This window comes from Leptopilina boulardi, unplaced genomic scaffold, assembly GCF_019393585.1.
Source record: "Leptopilina boulardi isolate dan_hultmark-lab unplaced genomic scaffold, ZJU_Lbou_2.1 LbouV2_193, whole genome shotgun sequence".
Taxonomy (NCBI): domain Eukaryota; kingdom Metazoa; phylum Arthropoda; class Insecta; order Hymenoptera; family Figitidae; genus Leptopilina; species Leptopilina boulardi.
The window spans coordinates 281,314-304,875 of NW_026137744.1; the positions used below are offsets into that span (position 1 = coordinate 281,314).

Sequence of the window (23,562 nt, forward strand, 5' to 3'; positions counted from 1 at the left end):
TACATAGTTATAATTATTATTAAGTACTATGTATTTATGAAAACAAATTTACAACTTATTATAATAACGGACAACATTAATAATTATTGATCTGGATCAGATGAGAAGGCTAAGGAAATTTTTATCAATTAGAATGGCGATGAACTGTGAGTCACATTGGAAGAAAGTGAGATAAAATCCTACCTCCTCGAGTTTCTTGCGTTTCACTTAAAGTGTAAAACTGGAAGTGTGTATACGAACAACTTTCATCAAGAATTAAATAAAAAATTATTAAAAATATTTTTTTTAAACAAAAAAGTATTTGGAAAGTATTTTTGAAATGTTTTGGATAATTTTTTGTTATTTATAATTTTAATTACATAGAATTAGAGAAAATTTGTTGAGGCAACCAACTTAATGGAAAATTAAATAATAATTACTTTTTAAGTATAAAAAAAAAGGATTAAATTCATCCCATTATATCGTTAATTGGAAATGTAATTTCTAAAACACTATAATTTATTCTATATTACATTATTATTATTATTATTATTATTATTATTATTATTTAAAGTCTTGATAAATCAGTAAACTTTAACGAACACAAATTATTTATTTTTATTATTATTATTGTCATACAATTACTATATCATATACTAAAACAGTTGCGCTATTTTTGGAAACAATAATGATAAATTATTAATTCAATTTTCCTGTTAAAGTTATTTATAAATTTCATTGATTTAGAAAGACATTAGAGCAATTCCATGGGATGTGATCACAAGAATTTTTGATGATTGGAGCAATTTTATTGAAACCGAGATTGAAACCTTGTGAATATGTTCCTTTATTTGTACAGAATGAAAGCCCACAAACAATTTTTCAAAATTTTCAAAATTTTTTGAGATACAACATGTCTGAACGCAGAATTTCATAGGGATTACGAATTTTATATACTGAAAATTAATGGTCTCATTAAAGAAAACCACTTTTTTCATTGTATGACCCAACATTGGGCCCCGGGCACAATTTTTTGGTTTCAAAGATGTAGATCTTTTTGTTTGGAACAACTTTTGTCTTGAACATTTTTTACGAAAATTCGTACTTTTCGAGATATTTGCAAGTTTCTATACTATATAATCATGGACGTGAAAACTAAAATGTGCGCGTCCCGTCGTTTTAATTTTTTTCTCGCAAAGTTCTTGCTGTCCCATTATGAAAATTAGAGAAGTTATTCTTAACATCATAGGCAATAAGTAGAAAAAAAATTTTTGAAATCGAAGAGGTAGTTTTTTCAAAAAATGAATTCAAAATTTTTTTTTGGCATTTTTTCCGGGCAAAAAAAAATTTTTTTTCATGAACTATTTTTTTCTTAAAATAGCATATATCTTTTTGTGAGAAATTTGAAAAAAAAATTGATCTCATTTGGATAACAAGAAAAAAAGTTACATGTTTTTTTTTATGACATAAATTTTTAATTAAAGATATCTCAAAAAATTTTGAAAATTTAGAAAAATTGTTTGTGGGCTTTCATTCTGTACAAATAAAGGAACATATTCACAAAGTTTCAATAAAATTGCTCCAATCATCAAAAATTCTTGTGATCCCATGGAATTGCTCATTAATAATAAATATCAATAATAATTACTATAATAATTTTATAAAACGATTGATTGGAATATAATTCAGTTATATGCTCTTGCAATATTCTCTCTCTACCATTTGAGATGCACAGCTATCATTTCAGGGTCTTTAGTGTCAGAAGTGTCTCGTTTGCAATTAAAGAGGTAATTATTTATTCAAGGTTGCCACGCGTTATAATAATAATAAAAAAAAAAAAAGATACATCTTTCTATTTCTCTTGCACCTTTACTGACTTACATTGTTTTTATAATATATATTTATAATTCAAGATCATAATCTGTAATGTACAAACGTCAATGCAATTATTCGACTAAAAAGTATATAAGTGTTTTTTTTTTTCAAATTGCACACTAAAGACGTTATAATTTCTTGTATATTTATTTGAAAACAGTGGAAAATAGTTTTGATGTATGAAAAAAAGAAACATATAATTGAGAAAATTTATTTGCAATGATAAAATAACGGTATACATTGGATACGATTATTATTATTATTATAATTACCGCATTAATTAAACATTAATTAAACTATATTAAAAATATTAAATGATGAAGCAATTATTATTGTTATTTTGGAACGTTGGTAAAGTTTGCGTTAAGTTACTTATTATTTCTATGTTTTGTTATATTTATTTTATTATGTATACGGGTATCAGTGACTCATAAGTTCAGGTATAAAGAAGAATAAGTTTAAATTCCTATCTCTTTGTACTTGAAAATTTCGACGTAGATTTAGAAAAAAAAACGGTACTATCTATTCTTTTGTAACTATTGAAATAAAGTCACTTTAAACTAAAATGATTCATTCGCAATGATAACAGATTTTTAAGACGCATTTTTTTAAATTTCTAAAAATATATGACATGATAATCAATCAATGAAAAGCACATGATTTCAGAATATATGTATATATATATATATATATTTGCATTCTTTGTTCATAAGTAGGTAATTAAATTAATTTTTATTGGAAAAATAGCTTTATAATTTAATTAATTTTTAAATAACTTATAATTTAAATATAATTTTAATAAAAAAAAAAAATTAATTTTGTAATATTTTACATTTTGTTTCCTGTTTTTTGAGAATTTAATCATGAGGGAAAAATCAACTGCGGAAGATTATATTTTTATAGAAAAAATTTTCCATTCCTAAATATTAATCTTAAATTTTTGACAGTTATTTACAAAGCATGTATATACATATATATATAAAATATGAAAATGACCATTGAGATTTATTATCTTTTAAATGAAACATTATATGTGTGGCGCATTACTTTTTTTTCAAAAAGAACTTTTCTTTTTCTGATGCAGACAGTGCCAATAAAGATATTCAAAAATCAACCGAAGAACAAGATTCGACAATTTCTGAGTCTGGCCCAGGTACAAATAATACAATGACAAATAGTAAACGTGCCAGAAAGAAGAGACGTGAAGCTCAACAGGAATTTAATCACTCTTGGATGGTGGGAGCATTAAAGGGTCACACAGCCCCCGTTCGGGATATCAATTTTTCCAGCAATGGAAAATTTCTTGCAAGCTGTGCTGAAGGTAAGAATGAAGAAATTTTTTTTTGTTTTATATGTTTTTTTTTTTTTTTTTTTTTTTAACAGCTCATATATACCGAATGTTCAGGTGAACGAAATGTTTTTGGCTATGATTCAAATATTTATATTCATCTCAAAAATGTTGTTATTTTTCTCTACATTTGCAATAATTGAGAAAGAAATTTTCTTTGATAAAATTTAAAGAAAAATATAAATAAAAATTAAATTTTTTGATTATTAGTGTAAAATAATTATTTAATTTATTTTCATAATTTACTCTGTTTCTCTATGCGGTGCTATATATATATATAGTGCATATTATGCGCCCACACTGGCGCCAAAAGAATATTTTTCTCAGTCATCAAAAAAAAAAAAATATAAATAAATAAATATTCTCAAATTAAAAATAAATACTTGGCATCTATTTTAGAATATTTTAATGCAATTTATTCTTAAATACCATATATATTCTAAATTTAAAATTTTATTCTTAGCATTAGTATTATTTTAAGGGTGTATATTTTTACTTTTAAATTTCATTTTTATTGTAAGTTAATATATACTAACTCTAAGAATAAATTTTATTAAAACATTCTAAAATAGTTGTTAACAATTTTTTATTTTAGAATATTTTTTTATAATTCATATTTTATGAAATTTTCAAAATAAATTATCAAATAATTATTTTCTTTAAAAAAAAAAAAAAATCAAAACTTTCGTTTCCTTGAATGTTCTCTGGCACATTTTTTTCGACTTTTTATGCCCGGGTTTTGGTGCTTATTATTATATATAAATAAATTTTTTAAGCTGTATGTATTTGTTTTGTAACAAAATTCCTGCATTTTTGTTTGAAAAAAAAAAACCTCTAAATAAACAATTTTTATTATTCATTATGTCACGTTATCACTTGAAATATTCTGGATTTAAAATATAAATTTTTTTTTCATATGGTTTCAAACAATTGAAATTATTTTTCTTTTGTTGAGAATTAGAAATTTTGAATTTTGAAATCACATCGATTATTACTTTTTCTATGTATAAAAGAAGTGTCGCAACAAATTTAGGACTATGAAAACATTAATAATTTGAGAAAATATATATTAAATGTAAAATATTTATTATTTTGCAAAATTGAATTAAATAGATAAATTATTATTTATATAATATTCATAGTTTTACAACAAAAATAATAATTTATTTTATCTTTAATTGTGCTAAGTTTTATTTAAATAAATTAATTAAAAATAAAAAAATTAATGAGAAAATTTAGAATAAATAAATAATTGTATAAAAAAAAAATTTCACCCACGTTTGAACGTTTAGAGAATAAATCATTGAAGTCATTATAAAACTGTATCAAACATACTAAAGAGACTAAACTTGCAATTCAAATTAATTTTCACTTTTAAATTACTTTCTATTTCGTTTTATATACACATATATATATATATATATTCGATTGACAAATATTTTGACACTTAAAAAAAATATATATTCCGTTAACAAGAAAACAAAAACAATTATTTTGCAACAAACTCTTTTTGTTTTGTCAAAATAAAATATTGTTTATATGAAATTTTGTTGAATATTTATTCATGTTAAATATAAAATATGTTCTGAGTATAAAAAATCATTTTTGGTGTAATTTTGAAAAAAATTATTATTGTATAAAAATTTAAAAAAAAAAATAATAATTTTTAGCTGTTTTTGTTTTCTTTTATTATTATTATTATTTTTTTTTTTTTTTATTAATTTCTAAGAAAGCACAAGACCAAAGAGGAGCTTAATTTGCTCACTTTCTGTACTTGATTCAGATAACGGTAATCAGTATACGTATATGTGTGTGGATAAAGTGCCACAGTAACCCACTCTCGATAATATTTGCAATCTACAGTTTATATTTAATACCTGGAAATATTTTTTAAAAACATTACGTTCATGGCACTTTTAACTGTATTTATATATATATATATGTAAATACATCGCCACAATGAAATCGTGATTATTTTGTTCTTTATTGTCATATAATGTGTTGAAGACGAGGGAATGACTTTCTTGTTACTGGAGAGAAAGTGAAAGTGTCAATTCAACATATAAATAAGAAAATCTATACTTTACCACTTCTTCGTAACTTTGAGAATCACTTTTGATCATTGTAGGTACATACACATAAAATGTTATTTTTTTTTATTATTTAAAACCCAAGAGATGAGATTTAAATCTTTTATTAATTAAATCACACACTTAATTAATTATAATTAATACATAATTATCAATTAATTATTTAATTGATAATTATATAATTTAATTAATTATTTAATTGATAATTATATAATTTAATTAAAAATTAAATATATATTTACTAAATTAATCAATGCAATTTAAATTGTTAATTCTCTTTCTTTTTTATCAAAAAATTATTATTCTTTTCTCTCAAGAATTGTATGTGACATAAAAAATGTCTCGCGACAAACAATAGTGCTTTTTAGATCGGTGGTAATGAATTTATTAAAAAAAAAAAAAAATGATAATAAAAAGAAGTCGAGTAGAAAAGAGAAATTTTATTTCAAAAATTATATAATTTAAAATTCTCGAGTTCGTTAAGTCACTCTAATAATCTTAAGTAATGAATCTCGTGTTTCATTGTCCGGAAAATATTAGTAGGAAGCGAGAGTCTTCAGTTTACTATTTTCAGTTTTAAGATTTGAAAAAAAAACGTTTTCCTGTTTTCCTTTAAGTGTTTACTTTCTAATTGAAAAACTGACAAAGTAATACAAAAAATGAAAGAATAGACAATAATGCTTTTTTTTCCTCTATCATTAAATTTTGTTACAATATACAACGCCAATTTTCAATTTTTTAAATTTTTATCATTATTTGTCATTTATTATTATTCACTATTTATTAGTTTTTAATGAAGGTATAAATTTCTTTTTTTTTTGCTAAATATTAATTAATATTTTTATTTTATTTAAATTATAATTATTTATTAGTCAGTGAATTTTCATTTTTAAATTAAATAAATATTCAACTGAAAAAAAAAATATATATATATATATATATATATAAATGTAAAAGTATAGAAAATCATTTGGCAAAAAGGTGAAGAACCTGTTAATCGTTTAAAGCGTCAATTAACGCGTAAATTTTCCTTGTAGACATTTTAATATCGTTTTGTGCAATTTTTTTTTTTTTTTTTATTTTCATTTTAATGCGATCATGTGCCCAAGATAGACCATATTGTATGTTTTATCTTGATTACATTTAATCCTTTCATAAATGCACATTCCGCGCATAAAGTTTTTAATTAGAAAATAGCGGATATAAAAGGTCGTAAAATAATTGCTGGTTTTAACGCGCTGCACGCGATAATAGAGACGCATTAAAAGTCCTCATCATCAGATTCGAAAAATCTTGCTCTTATAGACTTTTACTGCTCTAAGATATTGAGATCATTTTTCCTGTTTGCTTTCATTATCTCCATTTGTGTGTGCCATGATACCTTTATGTATTACTTTATTTCATTACAAGTTTTCCTTTTCCTCGCGTGAAATAGTTAAAAATAATGCTCTAGTTTCGATTAATAATTATCATTATTCAAAATTTGTTTTTGGATAATTTTTTTTTTTTATACATAAAATGAATTTTTTTATTCAAATAATCGGTTACGTTTATTATCAAATTTATTAAATTTTATTCGAATCAAATAACAATAATAAAAAAAAAACAAATTTAATTATGTTTTATTTAATAAATAATAATTGTTTGATAGAAATAAATATATTTTATAACTCAAAGAACCGATTTTATTAAGAGGAAATAATTTTTTTTTATGTATATTTTTTTTTGTTTCTTTAAAAATAATTATTGTTTATTATTTATTTGTATACTTGTAAAATTTTTTAATTTATTTCTAAGATAAGAAAATAAATTGCGAATGGAAAATATAATTTTATGGTCATTATAAAGCTTAAGGTGAACAATAATGGTTTCTTTTCGAAAAACATTATAGAAAAGTTTTGTTTTGTAAATGGTATTTGTTAGTAAATGGCTAATGATAATTAAAGTACCTGATTCAATTTACGAAGGCGCCATTCAATAAAGACGGAAATCCCTAGATTTTTGGGTAAAAGGTGGAAAACTACCATAAAAATATATAATCCGTCTAGTAGATGTCATTAACTTCTTACCTGGACTCTCGCTGTTTTCCTGTCTTTTCTTTATATTTTGTTTTACGTTAATTGACATATATCATAAATATATTTTTCGAAAGGCGACAAATTAAAGGCGTCTCTTATTTTCTTTTTAATCCCTTCTTTACAAGTTTAAAATTTTTCATGTCAATACCATTCACTCTAAACTTTTCTTTTCATTAATTTAACAAACTAATAAAGTGCAAGTCAACAATTATCTGGGGAAATTTATTAGTCAATAATGTATGTCTTAATTTTTATTTGTTCGTTTAGAATTTCGGGAAGTCGTTGGCAAAGTTCCACAATGTTGATGATAAACGATTAAAATTAAAAATATTTTTCACTAGAAAAATAAATAATATTTTGTTTAAAAATTTTTCTAAAAATTGTTGATTTTAAAACATTGCAATAAATTGTTTATAGATGAAAAATTATAATTATTTACGCATATGAAAATATTTTTCTGCATTTATCGTTGATCATAAATTTTGTAAACTTAAAACTGATATATTTCGGTGACATCTAAAAAATTAATTTTTAACATTTGGAAAATTGGGAACAAAAATTGAAATTGGAAAAATGTTTTCTCTTTTGAGAAATTCATCTTGCAAATAAAATTAAAGAATTAGTAATTACTTTTTAAAATATTACTTTACAAAAAAAAAAACAAAATTAATTTTCGCTTTATACTCTCTAAATTTGAATCAGCGATAAGTATACCACTGGTACCAATCAGCGGATATACGGTGAAAAATCAGTGAAATTCCACTAATTCATCAGTGCATATAAGCTTATTAGAATCAGTGGTATAGCTGAGAATCAGCGAGATTCTGCTGATTCAAATTTAGAGAGTAATAATAAATTATTCAAGTGATTTATATTTAACAATATATTTATAATGTAAATGATTCTATTATTCATATTATTTTAAAAAAAAATAATTTTAACATCAAAATAAATGTTAAAATTTATTTGTTGAATTTTTTATTAAAATTAAATTTAATATTTTGATTTAGTGTATTAACCCCCTTTTGTTATCTTATAGTCACAAATATATCCGTGGTAAAATTTAAAAATATATTTTACTTGAATAACAATAAAGTAAATATTTATTTGTCCAAAAGAAAATTTGAATCAAAAAAATTATAATTTGGAGTAAAACATTTCGAATTTTATAATTTTAAAGAATTTTCATAACAAAGAAGGAAATTAATTTTTTTGTATTTGTTTCTTGTATGCAAAAATTAAATTAATGATTTTCCCCCATAACAAATATAGAGTTAAAAAAATCAAAATTTTGATAGCTTATAGTTTTAACTAATATAATCAGATTAAGAGAAGCTGGTGTTGGGCGCTCCTGTAGTTTAGAAAAGTAAAAAAAAAAACTGGCTTTAAAAAATGACTAACAAATCTCGTTATTAAAGAGCCATAACATTTTGAGATCCATGCGCATAGAATCGCAGATTGTCGAACAAAATTTTGCAAACTTTTTATCATTTTTTTCTTCTAAAAAAAAAAAACGACACATTCGCATGGTGTTATTGCTCTATGATTAGAGTTTAAAAATTGGCATCGCTGATGTTAACGCATCTGTTTTGTGTGTGATATAAAGATTGCGGACTTGCACCCGAAGAGAAGCTGGACCTGGTGAAGAGCAGCAATAGCAAGGCTTCCGAATCCTCTTCTTCCTCCTCCTCCTCATCATCATCATCATTATCATCGTCATCGTCGTCGTCATCAGCAAAGGAGCGTGAAGATCGAGCTCCCTTGAGTCGTCGTCAACGGAAAAATTTGACACGAGCATCACGGGAACAACGTCGAGAACATCAGGAACGTGATGGTGATCATAATGTGAGTCCAAGTGATTCGCCAATATTGCCGCGCAATCGTCATCATTGGCTACAACGGCAGGACCGTCATTATCAAGACGCCCCCAAGAAACCCAACCCTAAAGTCATTAAGAAAAAGGACTCCCACCACCACCACCACCACCAGAAGGATAATAAGAAAACGAAAACCAAAGATACCACCGAAAACATTAGTAGTAAACCTGCATCAGTCCTCACTGAAAATCCATCGAAGCAAGTCAAAATCTATACAAGTATGGTGCGTGAACGTTTGAGACATTTGCCAAATTTTGACATTGAGTATTTGCTTCAGCATTATGTACTCAATGAAGGACAAATGCTACACGGCAGCTATCCAGTAATGCAGAATAGTGATTGTAATTCTGTGATAATATGCTCGTTTGCGCGGCATCATCATTGTACAACATTAAATGGTTTAAATGCAAATGCAAGGGAATTTGTTCCAAAGAAAAAATTTCAAAATTCCTGGAAAGTAACGGAGGAAAATGAAATTGATAGTGGCAATGGCAGTGGAAGTTCCCTCGAGAATTCTGATCTCGAACAAGAAAGTTCATCGGACAGTGATAAAAGTTCGGATATCAGTGAATCATCATCGTTGTCATCATTATCGTCAATTGATTCAAGTGCAAATAATATTGTTCCGTGCATTTTACCAGGTCCAGTGACATTTACTGTTTCGCAATTATCATCAAATCATATATTAAGACAGTGTACGCGTTGCTCGCAGCCGTTTCGCGTTGATTCGCAAACCGGTGAATATGTCGAGTTCAATAAGTGCGTGTATCATTGGGGTAAACGTCGATTTGGCCTTTGGGAGTGTTGTTCACATCGTGGCGGTATATTTGATGATTCACAGGGTTGTGTTTTTGCTGATACACATGTTTGGTCGGGAATTATTTCTGAGGCAACGAATGGACCATTTGAAGGTTTTGTTACAACTCAACCAGCACCATTTGGACCTGAGAATGGTTATGGGGTTTATGCCATTGATTGTGAGATGTGTTACACAAAAAATGGATTGGAATTAACAAAAGTTTCGGTTGTTTCGTTAAACGGTAGTTTACTTTATGATCAATATGTCAAACCGTCTGATGATATTATTGATTATAATACAAGATTTAGTGGTATTACGGCAAAACATCTTCAAAATGTTAGCAAGACATTGAAGGATGTACAACGTGATCTTTTGCATTTTATTTATGCCGAATCAACACTCATTGGACATGGTTTGGAGAATGATTTGCGTGTATTGCGAATTGTTCATAAGAAAGCTGTTGATACGAGTATCGCATTTCTTCATGATGCGAGTTTTCTTTCGCGTAAGAGTCTCAAGTTTTTAGCGCATCACTTCTTGAATAAATCGATACAGGCCAGCACTCATGACTCGGCTGAAGATGCAAGGATAGCAATGGATCTTATGTTACGTAGAGTGCAGTACGACTACTATGGTGTCTAAATCATTCTCTGGGGTCGTTTTCAATGTAAAGGAAGCTGCAAAGAAGAAGGTAAGAATTTTTATTCAATTTCATTTTTTCTTTTTTTTTCTAACCCCTTGACAGTCGATGGCCCGTATATGTCCACATTAGAAAAAAAAATACTAAACATAATTCGATTTGAGTGTCAATGGATATACTAAGGTTTTCGGGGTCGCTAAATCCGAATTTGAGGTCAGATTTAAAAAATTTTAAATGGTGGACCCAATATGGCATTCAAAGAAATTTTTAAATTGACTAGATTTGCATAAAAGTGGTTCCTCTAGGGTTTTTGGCGTCGCTAAATCCAAATTTGAGGTCAGATTTAAAATATTCAAAATGGCGAATCCAATATGGCGGAAAAAATTTAAAATTGATTCGATTCGTTCAAAATTCGGTACTCGGGGGTTTTTGGGGTTGCTGAATCAAAATTTGATGTCAGATTTGAATTCAGAGACCCAAAAAACCCCCAAGCACCGAATTTTGAACGAATCGAATCAATTAACAATTTTTTCCGCTATATTGGGTCCGCCATTTTGAATTTTTAAAATCTGACATCAAATTCGGATACAGCGACTCCAAAAATCCCCGATTATCAAATTTTGAACGAATCGAATCAACTTTAAATTTTTCCGCCATATTGGGTCCGCCATTTTGAATTTTTTAATTCTGACCTTAAATTTGAATTTGGCGACTCCAAAAACTTTTAATACAATGATATGATATTTTTTTGGAAACTTTTTTTTTAGACCGTTTTAGGCTCACAAACGATTTTTCTATACTATAGACTGCAAAGGGGTTAATATCATTACAGTCGAACCTCGTTAACTGGGAATTGGATAAGAGAGAGAAATTTTCAATATTTCTTTATTAACTTTATTATACAATTGAATTCACAAAATAATTAATAATAAAACAGAAATTTTATAATTTATTTTTTTACAGTAATAAAAGGGCTTACACAAAATTAAACTGCCCTTTTGTAAATAATATGGTTCAAAATTTTATAAATGATTTTTTTTTAAATTATTTTATTTATTTGTTAATAAATTAATAGAGCATTACATAAAGTAATTCAATTTTACACGTTAAATTAAATGAAATTCCATTTTTTTTAAACATTTGGAATTTTAATAAAATTGAATTTAAAAAATAATTTGAAATTTATTGTTAATGAATTCTGTTGTGGTTTGAATTAATTTTTAAATTTAAAAACAAAAATGATATAATTTGGAAACAAAAAATAATATGTTTTTAATTTGAAAGGTTAATATTAGAGCTGTGCAAGTTTTTAAAATTCGAACCGCTCCATATAAGAATTAACATGGGCTCTCGAATCGAATATTCGATCCGAGCCCATACAAAATTCGAACTCTTGCACAGCTCGAGTTAATATAAATATTTTCCATTAAATGGATGTATTGTTTTAGAAATTCTAAATATTTTTAGAACAGATAAAGAATAATCTATATAAATAAAAATTAGACTAATAAAGAAATTTTGAAAGATCGTCTTTATATATATATTTTGTAACACATCAGAGTAAATGAGAATCATTAACTGTTACCTTTAATAAGGGTCGACTGTAATAATAGATATTTATTTTGTACTTTATAACATTACTAATTATTAACTATACTTTCCTCATTTTATTGATCTATTAACATTGAAAATTTTTAACAACGAAATTGTTTGTTTTTATTCATATTTTTTTCAACAAATATACTTCTCATATAAAACGAAAATTTATAATTGAATTAATACTATATTTATCTATCAAATCATATAGTGTGAATTATTTAAAAATTTTCTTCCAACTGAAGATAAAAAAATGTCGATTAAATTAAAATTTAAAGATTAACCTTATTTTTTAAAAATTGAACAAAAAGTCGAATGAAATTATTGTATATTTTTATAATCTAATGTTTTCAATGTTTAGCTTAATAACTAAAAATTGATAAAATAATTAATTGATTTTCATTATCAAATTTCATTATACTCGATTCTATTATATGGAAATTCTATTTTACGAGACCTTATATTGATAAAGACGTTAAAAAAATGTTTCTTATATTTAAAAAATTTTTGAAATATTTTGGCAAAAGTAACATATAATAATAATAATAACGGTAATAATAATAATAATAAAACTTATTTTTCGAAATAAAACCGATTTGTAAAATTAAATATGAAAAATAATTATTATTTTAAATTAAAAAATAAGTTTATTATAAGACAGTGAAAAACGAATGAAAGAAAATTAATTAATATTTATTTAACTTTTTTTTAATAAATTATATTATTTTAATTGATAAACTAAAATTAAGAAATTTTTTTTAAATAACAAAATTTAATTTAAAAAACTTCAAACTTCAAGGGCAAAATGTTTTTAATAATTGTTTCAAAAACATTTGCATTTAAATGGTAATTTTTTGTAAACTTACAATTTTTTTGACAAACAAGAAAAAAAAAAGGTACACTCTTATTTGATAAGAGAATAAATATTTTCAAATAAGTTTAATTTTCAATAAAGATAAAATAAAAGTTTTCTTCTATTAAACATACAAAACTTCAAGGGCATCACCTGAACCGAACTACAATCAAACCAGATAATATACGTAACTGCCATAACTATTATACAGAACTTAAATAAAAATGCGACTTTTAAAAACTCAAGTAATGTCTTATATAAGACTTTTTTTATAATAAAGTATTAAACTGATTGTGAGTAAATAGTTTTTGCAATATTTTTCTGCAAATATAGATATTGCATAATCCAAAAATATTATATATATATACTTTATTATTATTATTATTATTATTTATTGTTGCATTTAGATTTTTTTTAATTTAATAAAAAATAAATACCACTAAAATAAATAATATAAAAAATGTATTTGACAATATAATTAGTAAAAAATTTCCTGTTAATAAAACAAAAATTATATATTTTTTTTATGAAAAAATGGTATTATAAATTTTAAAAGATAATGTAAATATTGAGTTAATTTATTGTTTGATTAGATATTTTTTACAAGGTTACCTTTCAGTTTCGAATTCATTATTATTTGAGAGTACATAATAAAAAGGAATGATTAATATTGTTAAACATTAAAATGTGATAACCTTGAATTCAATGAAACTTTGTCAATTTAATGAGTATATATTTATATATATATGTACTTAATTTTAGATGACAAAATATATTATTTTAAATTAAAAATTATTTTTTCAATAAAAAAAATATAATAATAAAGTATAATAGCAAAATGTTTGTTGAAATTCAAAAAATGTTTATTTAAAAATTAAAACTACATTTTTATATAAATAAATTTGTTTTCATTGTGTAAATAGAAAAATAAAAAAGTTAATAAAAAAAGGATATTCATGGAGAGACATGATAAAAATATAAATTATAAAAAAATTAATGTTTCTTAATTAATGTTTCATTAATAATACAAGCACTGTTCATTTATTAAAATACGCGACTTTCTCAATACAAAAAAAAAAATGGTATTTAATCTCATAATTTTCTCTGAATGCTTTTTTGTTTATTTATAAACGATTTTTAATGAACTCACATAAAAATATATAAAATGATTTTTAAAAAAAAATTGAATCTATGTATATGTAAATTGTGAAATGAAATGAAAATTTTTAATTATTATAATTATTTTAATCGTTTCCTGACACTTGATAAGAAATTTCATTTATTATAACAGTATTTATATTTATAAATATAAATGAGGATAAAAATGAAATATAATTGGTTTACTTGTCTCCTCTACATAATAAATAAACTTATTTTTAGTTTTATATATATATATATATATATATATATATGAAAATTATTTTTATATAGAAATAAAATTTGTTATAAATAATAGTAGGAGAATTTTTCTCATGAAAAATCTTATTTTTATATTAATAAATATTTTTTAACTTTAAATTATTTGAAAAGTTATTTATTGGAAATTTTTTAAATAGTTTAATAAAAAATTCTCCTTGGGAGTCATGTATGAATCAGTATAATATTAAAAGTAAAATTCATCTTAAATGACTAAGATGATTCAGAACAATATGCAGAATTTTTTGTTTCATTCACAAAATATTTTGTTTCAATTATCGTATTGAATATTCTGTAAAAATTGTAATGATAGTTTAAATTAATAGTTGTTTCAAGCATAGATTGAATTTTTATTAATTATATATTCTTTTAGTATGTATATTTTCATGAAATTAAAATTTTATTTAAAATAAATATCAGTTGCAAAATAATTATAATTTTGAAGAATATTTCTGTTTATTTTAAATTTCGGCATAACATTTTTTTATACTACAAATACTAATTTATTATTCAATTGTGATTTAAAAAATAATTCAAACAAGTTTTTATTATTTTATTATTATTATTTCTTATAAATCAAAGAAAAAATCATTTTGTTTTCTGTGTGTTTTTTTTCGTGGGGGTGGGGGGAATTAATAAAAATTCGTGACAATTATTCTAATTTAAAAAATTTTTGTACTTTAATTAAATATTATAATAAATTTTACTAAAAGAATACGTTTGCTTTTATTTTTACAGTGAGTGGCCACAACGCAATTAATTCCTGCCGTATATTTCAAGAGTGGACAAATTAGCTGCGCTTCAGAATGAAACTTGGGAAATGACTGAAAATATATATATAAAAAATATATATATATATATTCTTGGGAATGTATCGAAATCAACGCCAAGTCTCCACTTCCGCCGATTAAAATAAAAACTATTCAGTTCCAAGTGAAATCTGTGATAAGTTTACATATGCACTTATACACTCGCACTAGTATATGGTGTCTTATGTATTACTCACCTGCAAAAAGGAGTCGATGTCACATATTTTATTCTTTCTTTTTTTTTTTTTTCTTTTTGGTGCACTTGACTTGTTTCATTGAACATGAACATATAGAACATTTTGTAGTTCATATTCATTCACTTCGTTTGCTTTGGCGCTTCATCGATCATTCTGTATTTTTTTCTCATTTGTATATATATATTATACATCAACTTTTTTTTTTTATATGTTTATACGTATACATTCGGTACGTAAAAAAAAATGTATAAGTCAGTTTTGTCGCGTCTCGCATCGTTGCCTTTCCCAACGTGTGTCATCGTGTATAAGGATATGTATGACTTGGGAGAAAATAGTTGGCAATCATTTTTTTATTTTTTTCACGAATTCTATATTTCACACACGCAAGAAGTCAAAAAAAAAAAAAAAAAAAAAAAATTTTTTTAAATGAGCTGAAAATTTTGAACGTTCATATGAACGAAATATTTTTTTCAATCTATAAATTATTAAAAATTATGATGACCATGTAAAATAAAAGAGTAAATTAAACAATTATTAAATTAATAACATCTTTTTAGATATTTTAAACAATATTTTGTAATAAAATTCGTAATTAAAGAAGTTGCAAAAAAAATTTCGTTCATATGAAAGTTCAAAACTTTTGGCTCATTAAAAAAAGTTTTTTTTCTGATTTTTCAGTTTTTTTTTTTTCAAATATTTTGTTATATATTAATAGAATCAAAAACAAATATTAGTTTATTATAAATTTGTTAATTTCATTATAAAAATTATCAGATTTTTATTATTGAATTACACTTATACATATAGTTTTGTAACGCATTACACAATATCTGATTAGATTATATGATTCTATTAATTTTGAAAATATTTATCAATTTTGTTACAGAATTGTAACGCATATTTTTTTTTCCAATGGAAATGAATTTTCATAAATTCTTTTAGTTTATATGAAATACTATTTCCTATTTTTGAGGAAAATATTTTCTTTCTATGAAAGAAAAAAAAATAACGTTTCCTTTTTTTTCTGGACCAACAAAAATTTTCTATTATGAATAAATAATTTCTCATTGTGATTTATATAGAAATTCGTAAAAAAAATCAATCCAAAAAGAAAATTTTTGGTAATTAAGAAATCAGCATTTTTTTTCAATAAAGTCCAATTATTTTGAGAATAATAATAAAAAAAAAAATAGGAAAAAAAATAAATATTTAAATAAAAAAGAAAAATTCACTGAAAATTACATAAATAAACGTGACTTTATGTTACAAGAAGATCTTTTGAAAATTAGATAACTTAAAAAACAAGTAACAAATAAGTATAAGAATGAAGCAAGTCAGCTATTAATGAAGCAAGTCATGTTAAGAAAAATAATTTATAATAAAAAAAATCAAGCAATCGGCTAATGAAGTGAAATATTTAATGAAGGAAATAACTATTACAATATTTACGCAATAAAATAAATTAAATTCCAATCAGAATTTTCAGTCTCGTAAATGTAAGTTACTCTTCTTTATATATATATATATAATTATATATAAATAATTTCTTTTTTTAAATATAAAGATTGCCAGTATTAATTTCCGTGTCAACATCAAGTAGCGTTAAAAGTTTTTTTTTGTGATTTTTGTCATCATCAGTGTGATTTCATAATTTGTAAATAGTTATCATTTATCGTTCATAAATACTAATATCATTGCACACATCGTTTTTTCATGTAACATTGTATTTATTATCACGATTTATATTTAAAAAAAAAGCGTTATCGATTATATATTACATTATGTGTGCGTAAAACCAGGATTCTATAATAAAGTCCTCGTGTCCTTCGCATTATTTTTTTTTTTCGAGATAAACTATCGCTGAATACCGATGTTAAATCGGTAAGTGATATTCTGTGATCGGTATTCGCACCGAAAGCAAAAAAAAAAAAAAAATATTTTATTTCGAGTACGATTTTTTTTATACGATGGTGTACCTCTGTAATGTAAGTCTCGTTTTATAGTAAAGAAAAAAAGGCAGCAGCCACCCTGAACGAATCTCATGTTTTCAAAAACAGAAAGAGATGTCGATCAAAAATATTTTTTCTTGGTTTTTACACTCTTTTGTCAGCATCTCTTTCTTTCTTTCTTTCTTTTTAGGGGGGGGGGGGGAGGTTGTAATTGTGCCGCTTACTTTTAACACTATTTGTTCAACGGAAGTATTTTTTTTTTAAATTAAAAATAGAAAAAAAAAACCGAATCATGAGGAAAAATCGAAAAAAAATTTTTAAAAAGTGAGTAAACCTAGAATAAAAATGTGAAATAAATGAAAATTGAATATAGTGAGGATTGAAAAAAAAAAAATGAGAATAAAGAGAAAATTTGTTGTATAATTAAAAAGTAGAAATGAATTTCGAATGTCAGTATCAAATTAAAATTTTGAGAAATAATAATAAAAATGTTTGCATAAAAAAAAATGATTATTTTATTCATTGATAAAAATTTGATTTTAATTAAATTTAAAATTAAATTCACTTTTTTTTTTTTGTTTTTATTTCTCAAAATAAACGAATTTTACATGCCCTTATAGTACATTAATTTTTATAGTGGAGTGATCAAGAAAAACAGAGTGAAAACAAAATAATTACATATAATAATATGTTAGAGAGAAAATGTAATATTGTCATTTGTTTGTTCGTTTCATTTTTTTTTTTTTTTTTTTTTTATTATCAATGAAAGAGAGTGATTTTTGTTTTTCAATGATGATAGCGTTTTCTCATTATTTAGCACGTATTAGAAATTATGTAACGATTGCGTATATGCACAGGCGATACTTTGGTAGCTACTATATACATTAGATAGAGGGAGAAAAGAAAATTGCGAAATTCTCAAAGACCAACGACATTCGATTTAGCATTCAAACTCGCTACAGAAATTTCTCGTGTTTGGCAACATCGGCTTCCATCTTGGTCGTCGATATTGCATTGCCCGAGAGAGCTTTACGTGCAAATGTTCACATTCGAAAGCAAACACAAGGCTGTGCGATATTTTTGAGAGACTTTCCTTCAGTAAGAAATTGTATATTTTCGTTTTACGTCTTGAGAATTTTGTTAAATTTCCAAAATATTGTCAATTTTTTTTTTTTTCAAGTTTTTTGTTTTTTATTTGTAATCGAAAAGAAAAAGCTTGAAAAAAATGTTTTAAACAATATTTTATACAAATTTTGTGTCAATAAATTGAAATTAACTAATTCAAATTGGTGAAAATTTTTACTAATTTTAATATTTCAACTCAAAAATATTGAAAACAATTTGAATTAATGAATTTCAAATTTAGTGATTATTTCTCTCAAGTGGCAAAAAAAAAAAATATATTTATAGTGCCTCATGTGTGAATATTGTGCCCCATTGTAAAAAACAAAAAAAAAAAAACTACGTCAATTGACATTATTCTAATGTTGATAAAAAAAAATACGCTCAATATGTTCAAACATTATAATGACTGCGAAATATACTTCTGATACTGATTATATCATAATATATAAAGTTATTGCGACGAGCCAAAAACGGGTGGCGCTCCATAAGAGTGTATAAGGTTATAGAAAATAGAGAACAAGAGCTCGAAACCGTTTTTTTTTTGTGACGGGATTAGAATAATTAAATAAGTGTCGAAATTTTTGCCTATAGGTTATTTTGTAACCTTGTTAGCATACATTTTTCTATATAATAAATATTTCTACACAAATATCTTTTTTATTTTTTTTCATATATAACACACACTCACCTATATTTAGAATTAAGTCATATTTGATAAAGAAGAAGAAAAAAAGTCAATTTTTTTTTTTTTTTTCTATAAAACAAGGTGTAAAATCATTCGAGGTAAATTAAAATAAAATTTGAAATTCTAAAATTCTCATCAAAGTAAAAAAAAAAAAAAAAAAAAAAAAAATTAAATAGATAAAATAATTGTACAGGTCATGGACACATTGCGATTTTATTAAATTCATCCTTCAAAACCACACCAGCAATAAATGGAATTTTTAATCTACCGAACGGTCATTGAACTCAAAATCATCAAATCAGAACAGCTTTTGATTCTCAGACACAAGAGTTCAATGATCGTCCTGTTGAAATGGAAAATTTTTTTTTTCATTCTATGTGTATAAAAAAATATCCTGACTCTAAAATTCTACACAAGAATTATTATTAATTTTTTTTTTTTTTTTTGAAACGGAAATGAATAAAATTAAGTAAAAAGTATTTATTGGGATTTTTATGCATTTTTTACTTTTAAAAATAATGAAGAGAAAAAAAAAAAGAAATTCAGGCAAATTTTGAAAATATACTTGAGAATCGCGCGCTATCAAAACCTTTGTGAGTATCAAATGTGTCCTTGGTGATGGAAAAAAAAGAGACGTCTTTAAAGCTTAGTTACACACTAGAATACTGATAAACTCTTGAAAAAGAAGGAAACAAAATCTCAATGCCTCGAAAATCTTTCTCATTGAAGGTGAAATGGAAAGAAACTACAAGGAAATAATTGTTAAAGAATTATTTTTCGAATAGAAATATTGTACTTAAAAATTAATTTGAAAATTATCAATAATAATCTGATATTAAAGAAAAATTTAATTTTTATAATAATCCGGCAGCTCTAAAAGGATTTTTTATTTTAAAATTGATTCAATGAATTAAATTTTTAATTAAATTCCAAAATGAATTGAAATAAAAAATTTTCAATAAATTTACTGCAATTTTCAATGTCTGGAAAAAGTTCAATTTGAAAAAAAAGTGAAATTTTTTATGTTTCGAGAAGAATTTCTTCTGTTTTTTTTTAAGTAAAAAATAATTTTTTTAACAAAATTAGTTTTCTATTTATTTAGTTATTTATTTATTTTTTTTTTTTTATGAAAAAAATCTAGAATATTTCAAGTGGTGTGTATATTATTGGAAAACTCCAAATGCAGAATCTGCGGGGATGTAGCAATTCAGGATCAGTGGACCGAGGTCAGGTATTTGTATGAAGGACGATTTCTGGTTACAAACGGACTTATCAGGGCTTTGACAAGGTCTCGAATTGTAATACAAATTCCTAAATATAAATAAAATTAGTATTTTAGTGAATAATCTGGTTTTATATTGTGTATATATATACCAATTTAGAAAAATATAAAAATTTCAATTTCTCAAGTTCTAATTTTTCACGCATCATTTTTCTTCATTTTTTCAATTTTGCTGTTGTTATAACAATGTTTAAGCTTCAAATTTAAATAAAAATAAAAATTATACCTATTATTATGTAATAATAATTATTATTATTTATTTTATTTACAAAATTTATTATTATTTATTATTATTATTATTTATTAAGAAAAAAAATTTTTAAATTTTTTAAAGTTTTGAATTTTTTAATGGAAAAAAAAATTCAGGTCAGACAAAATGAATCTTTCAATAAACGTTGAATGAAACGACTATTCAACTATATATATATATATATAATTGAAATCTAAATAAAAAAAGAGCTTCATTTTTTAATTATAGAGAAAGCTTAATTTTTTAAATAGAGAAAAAGGTGTCTGGTCAGATAAAGAAAGGATTGTAAATTAAATTAAAAAATAAACATTCTTTTATAAAAACGTCCAAACATTTTAGATTTTATTTTTTTTTAATTTTTATGCGATATTTGGACTTTATACTTTACATAACAGTTTAATAAATTGCGAAAGTGATTTAAAAAAACAAAAAAAAAAAAAAAAAATGAATTTTTCGTCACTCATTATCTCTATAAATAAAAATAAAAGTATATATCTATATGTGTTAGTTCTGTGAGAATAACGATTCTTGAGAGAAAATCAGTGTATATATATATATATTGGAAGTGGTAATGCAACAACTTTCTTTCTTCGCTCATAGATATATGTATATAAAATGTTCTCCAAACATTTCCTGCTGCAGAGAGCGGGGAAGAGTTGACGAACTTTCTCCTCCTTCGCCGGTCAAACACCAACACGCACACAAAACAGAACTCGTTTTGCCGTCTTTTATAGTTTTATGACAGCTATGTTGCCGTTATATAGTAACGTTAGTTTCAAGCATGAAAGTTGTACAATTTTTATTTTATATACAATTATACACGCGATAGATTTACTCTAGTGTGCGATTTAAAACAAGATATTCAAGATTAAAACTATATATTGATTTATCAATATCGCAATTTTTACTATAATAAATATTTAATCGGTTATTGGTCTCCAATTCATTATCAAGCTCAATGACCTTAATCCACAAAACTATATATATATATATATATATATATATATATTAAAATGAGATTAAAACAATTTTTATTATTATTATTTTTTTTTTTATTACATTTATTTTATTTTTTCGAATATTTTTTATTATTAATTTTAATGCAATTCTTTTATTGTAACTGAAAAAAAAATTTATTGACTTCAAATAGAGTCAGTTGGGGTAAATGGGGACAAGAGATTTTGGAGCTTAATTTACAGTTTTGAGTATTGCCAAGCTTTTATCTTGACAATTGGCATAAAAACTTGAAAATCAAAGTCAAACTGTTTCAGTATTTTGTCGAGCATTTCAAAGAAAACACACTTAAAAATCATACCAAATTTTTTTCTTATTCCTTATGACTCCCATAACAGAAATTCACTTGAATTTTTGATTTTCGTCAATTTGGTTAATAATGACAAGCTGTCCCCATTTACCCTGAGTTTTCAAATTTTTGGGGTAAATGGGGACAGCTTGTCATTATTAACCAAATTAACAAAAATCGAAAATTCAAGTGAATTTCTGTTATGGGAATCATAAGGAATAAGAAAAAAATTTGGTATAATTTTTAAGTCTATTTTTTTCAAATGCGCGAGACAAAATACTGAAATGAAAAAAAAAATTTCAATTGGTTTAATTATTATATATCTACTACAAATTTTTTTCAAGTTTTTTCATCCCTCACCAAAAAAAAAATATTCTTGTATTCAGAGGAAAATTCCTCTTACAGAATCCTCTTGAATTTTATTCTTAAAACAAGAGTATTACTCTTCAAAATGAGAATATTTTCCTCTAATTTCAAGAGGATCGAATCAAAAGGACTATTCTAGAGCATTCCTCTTATATTCAGAATAATCTTTTTAGAATAAAAATAATACTCTTAGAATTTAGAATAATCTTCTATGTTTAAGAATATTCCTCTAAATTCTAAGAGGATTTCCCATAGAAAGTCGCTCATGCGCAAAGATGATTGCGTCATATCATTTACGTCGCGTCATAAATCGCATATCATAAGTGAAAAAGTTTTAGTTTCTGTGTAAAAAAAATGGGAATAAACCAAAATGGATAATAATCTTTTAAATATCTTGATAGAATTGCAACTTACACAATACGTGCCTATTTTTTTTAGGTAAAAGAAATTTTTAAAAGTAATTTTTAAGAAAATTTAAATAACTTTGAGGTTATGCTATTTAAAAATTTATTTTATTACGATTTTTATTTATTTTAATTTTATTTGAAAATTATATGTTTTGCGCATAAAAATATTATTAAAAATAGATTTAGTTGATTTATTCAAAAAAATTAAAATCAATTTCAATTTATTTATACTCAAATAGATGTAAATCATGGAATAACAAATTTTATTCCTTTTAATTTTATAGATTATATCTATGACATACAAATTAGATGATTGCATTTTTATTATTTCAGAGTTCTTTTTAAGATGATATTTTCCTCTTAAGGCCAGGTCTAAGTGAGGCAGCGCCATCTACATTGATACTAAAATTTTGGAAAATTTTCAACAGCCTTTTCTTGAAAACAAGAAGGTAAAATGCTTTTTCCTTTATGGATAATTGATTATTGGCAAGATATACACCAGCTAAAACTTTTTTTGAGTTAAAATAATAAAAAAAATTTCATGTCAATAAATTAAATATGAGCACTTTTTTCACAAAAACTGTAACATAGTACTTTCTCAGAAATTACAATCAAAAATGCAATTTCCATTTGGAAAA

At 24.1% G+C, this 23,562-nt stretch overlaps 1 protein-coding gene across 3 annotated transcripts in view; it reads left to right on the forward strand.

Annotated features, from left to right (window-relative positions):
• Positions 1-23,562, forward strand: part of LOC127278010 (transducin beta-like protein 2) — an 81,969-nt gene that overhangs the window by 39,492 nt on the left and 18,915 nt on the right. For 2 of the 3 annotated variants that reach the window (XM_051299501.1, XM_051299500.1), the window contains exons 2-4: positions 2,939-3,175; positions 8,977-10,737; positions 15,290-15,736. In XM_051299501.1, the coding sequence (XP_051155458.1) occupies positions 2,939-3,175; positions 8,977-10,688 (1,949 nt within the window). In that variant the 3' untranslated portion in view covers positions 10,689-10,737; positions 15,290-15,736. Of the gene's footprint in view, positions 1-2,938; positions 3,176-8,976; positions 10,738-15,289; positions 15,737-23,562 lie in introns of those variants that run through there. The other variant, XM_051299502.1, reaches the window with a different exon arrangement.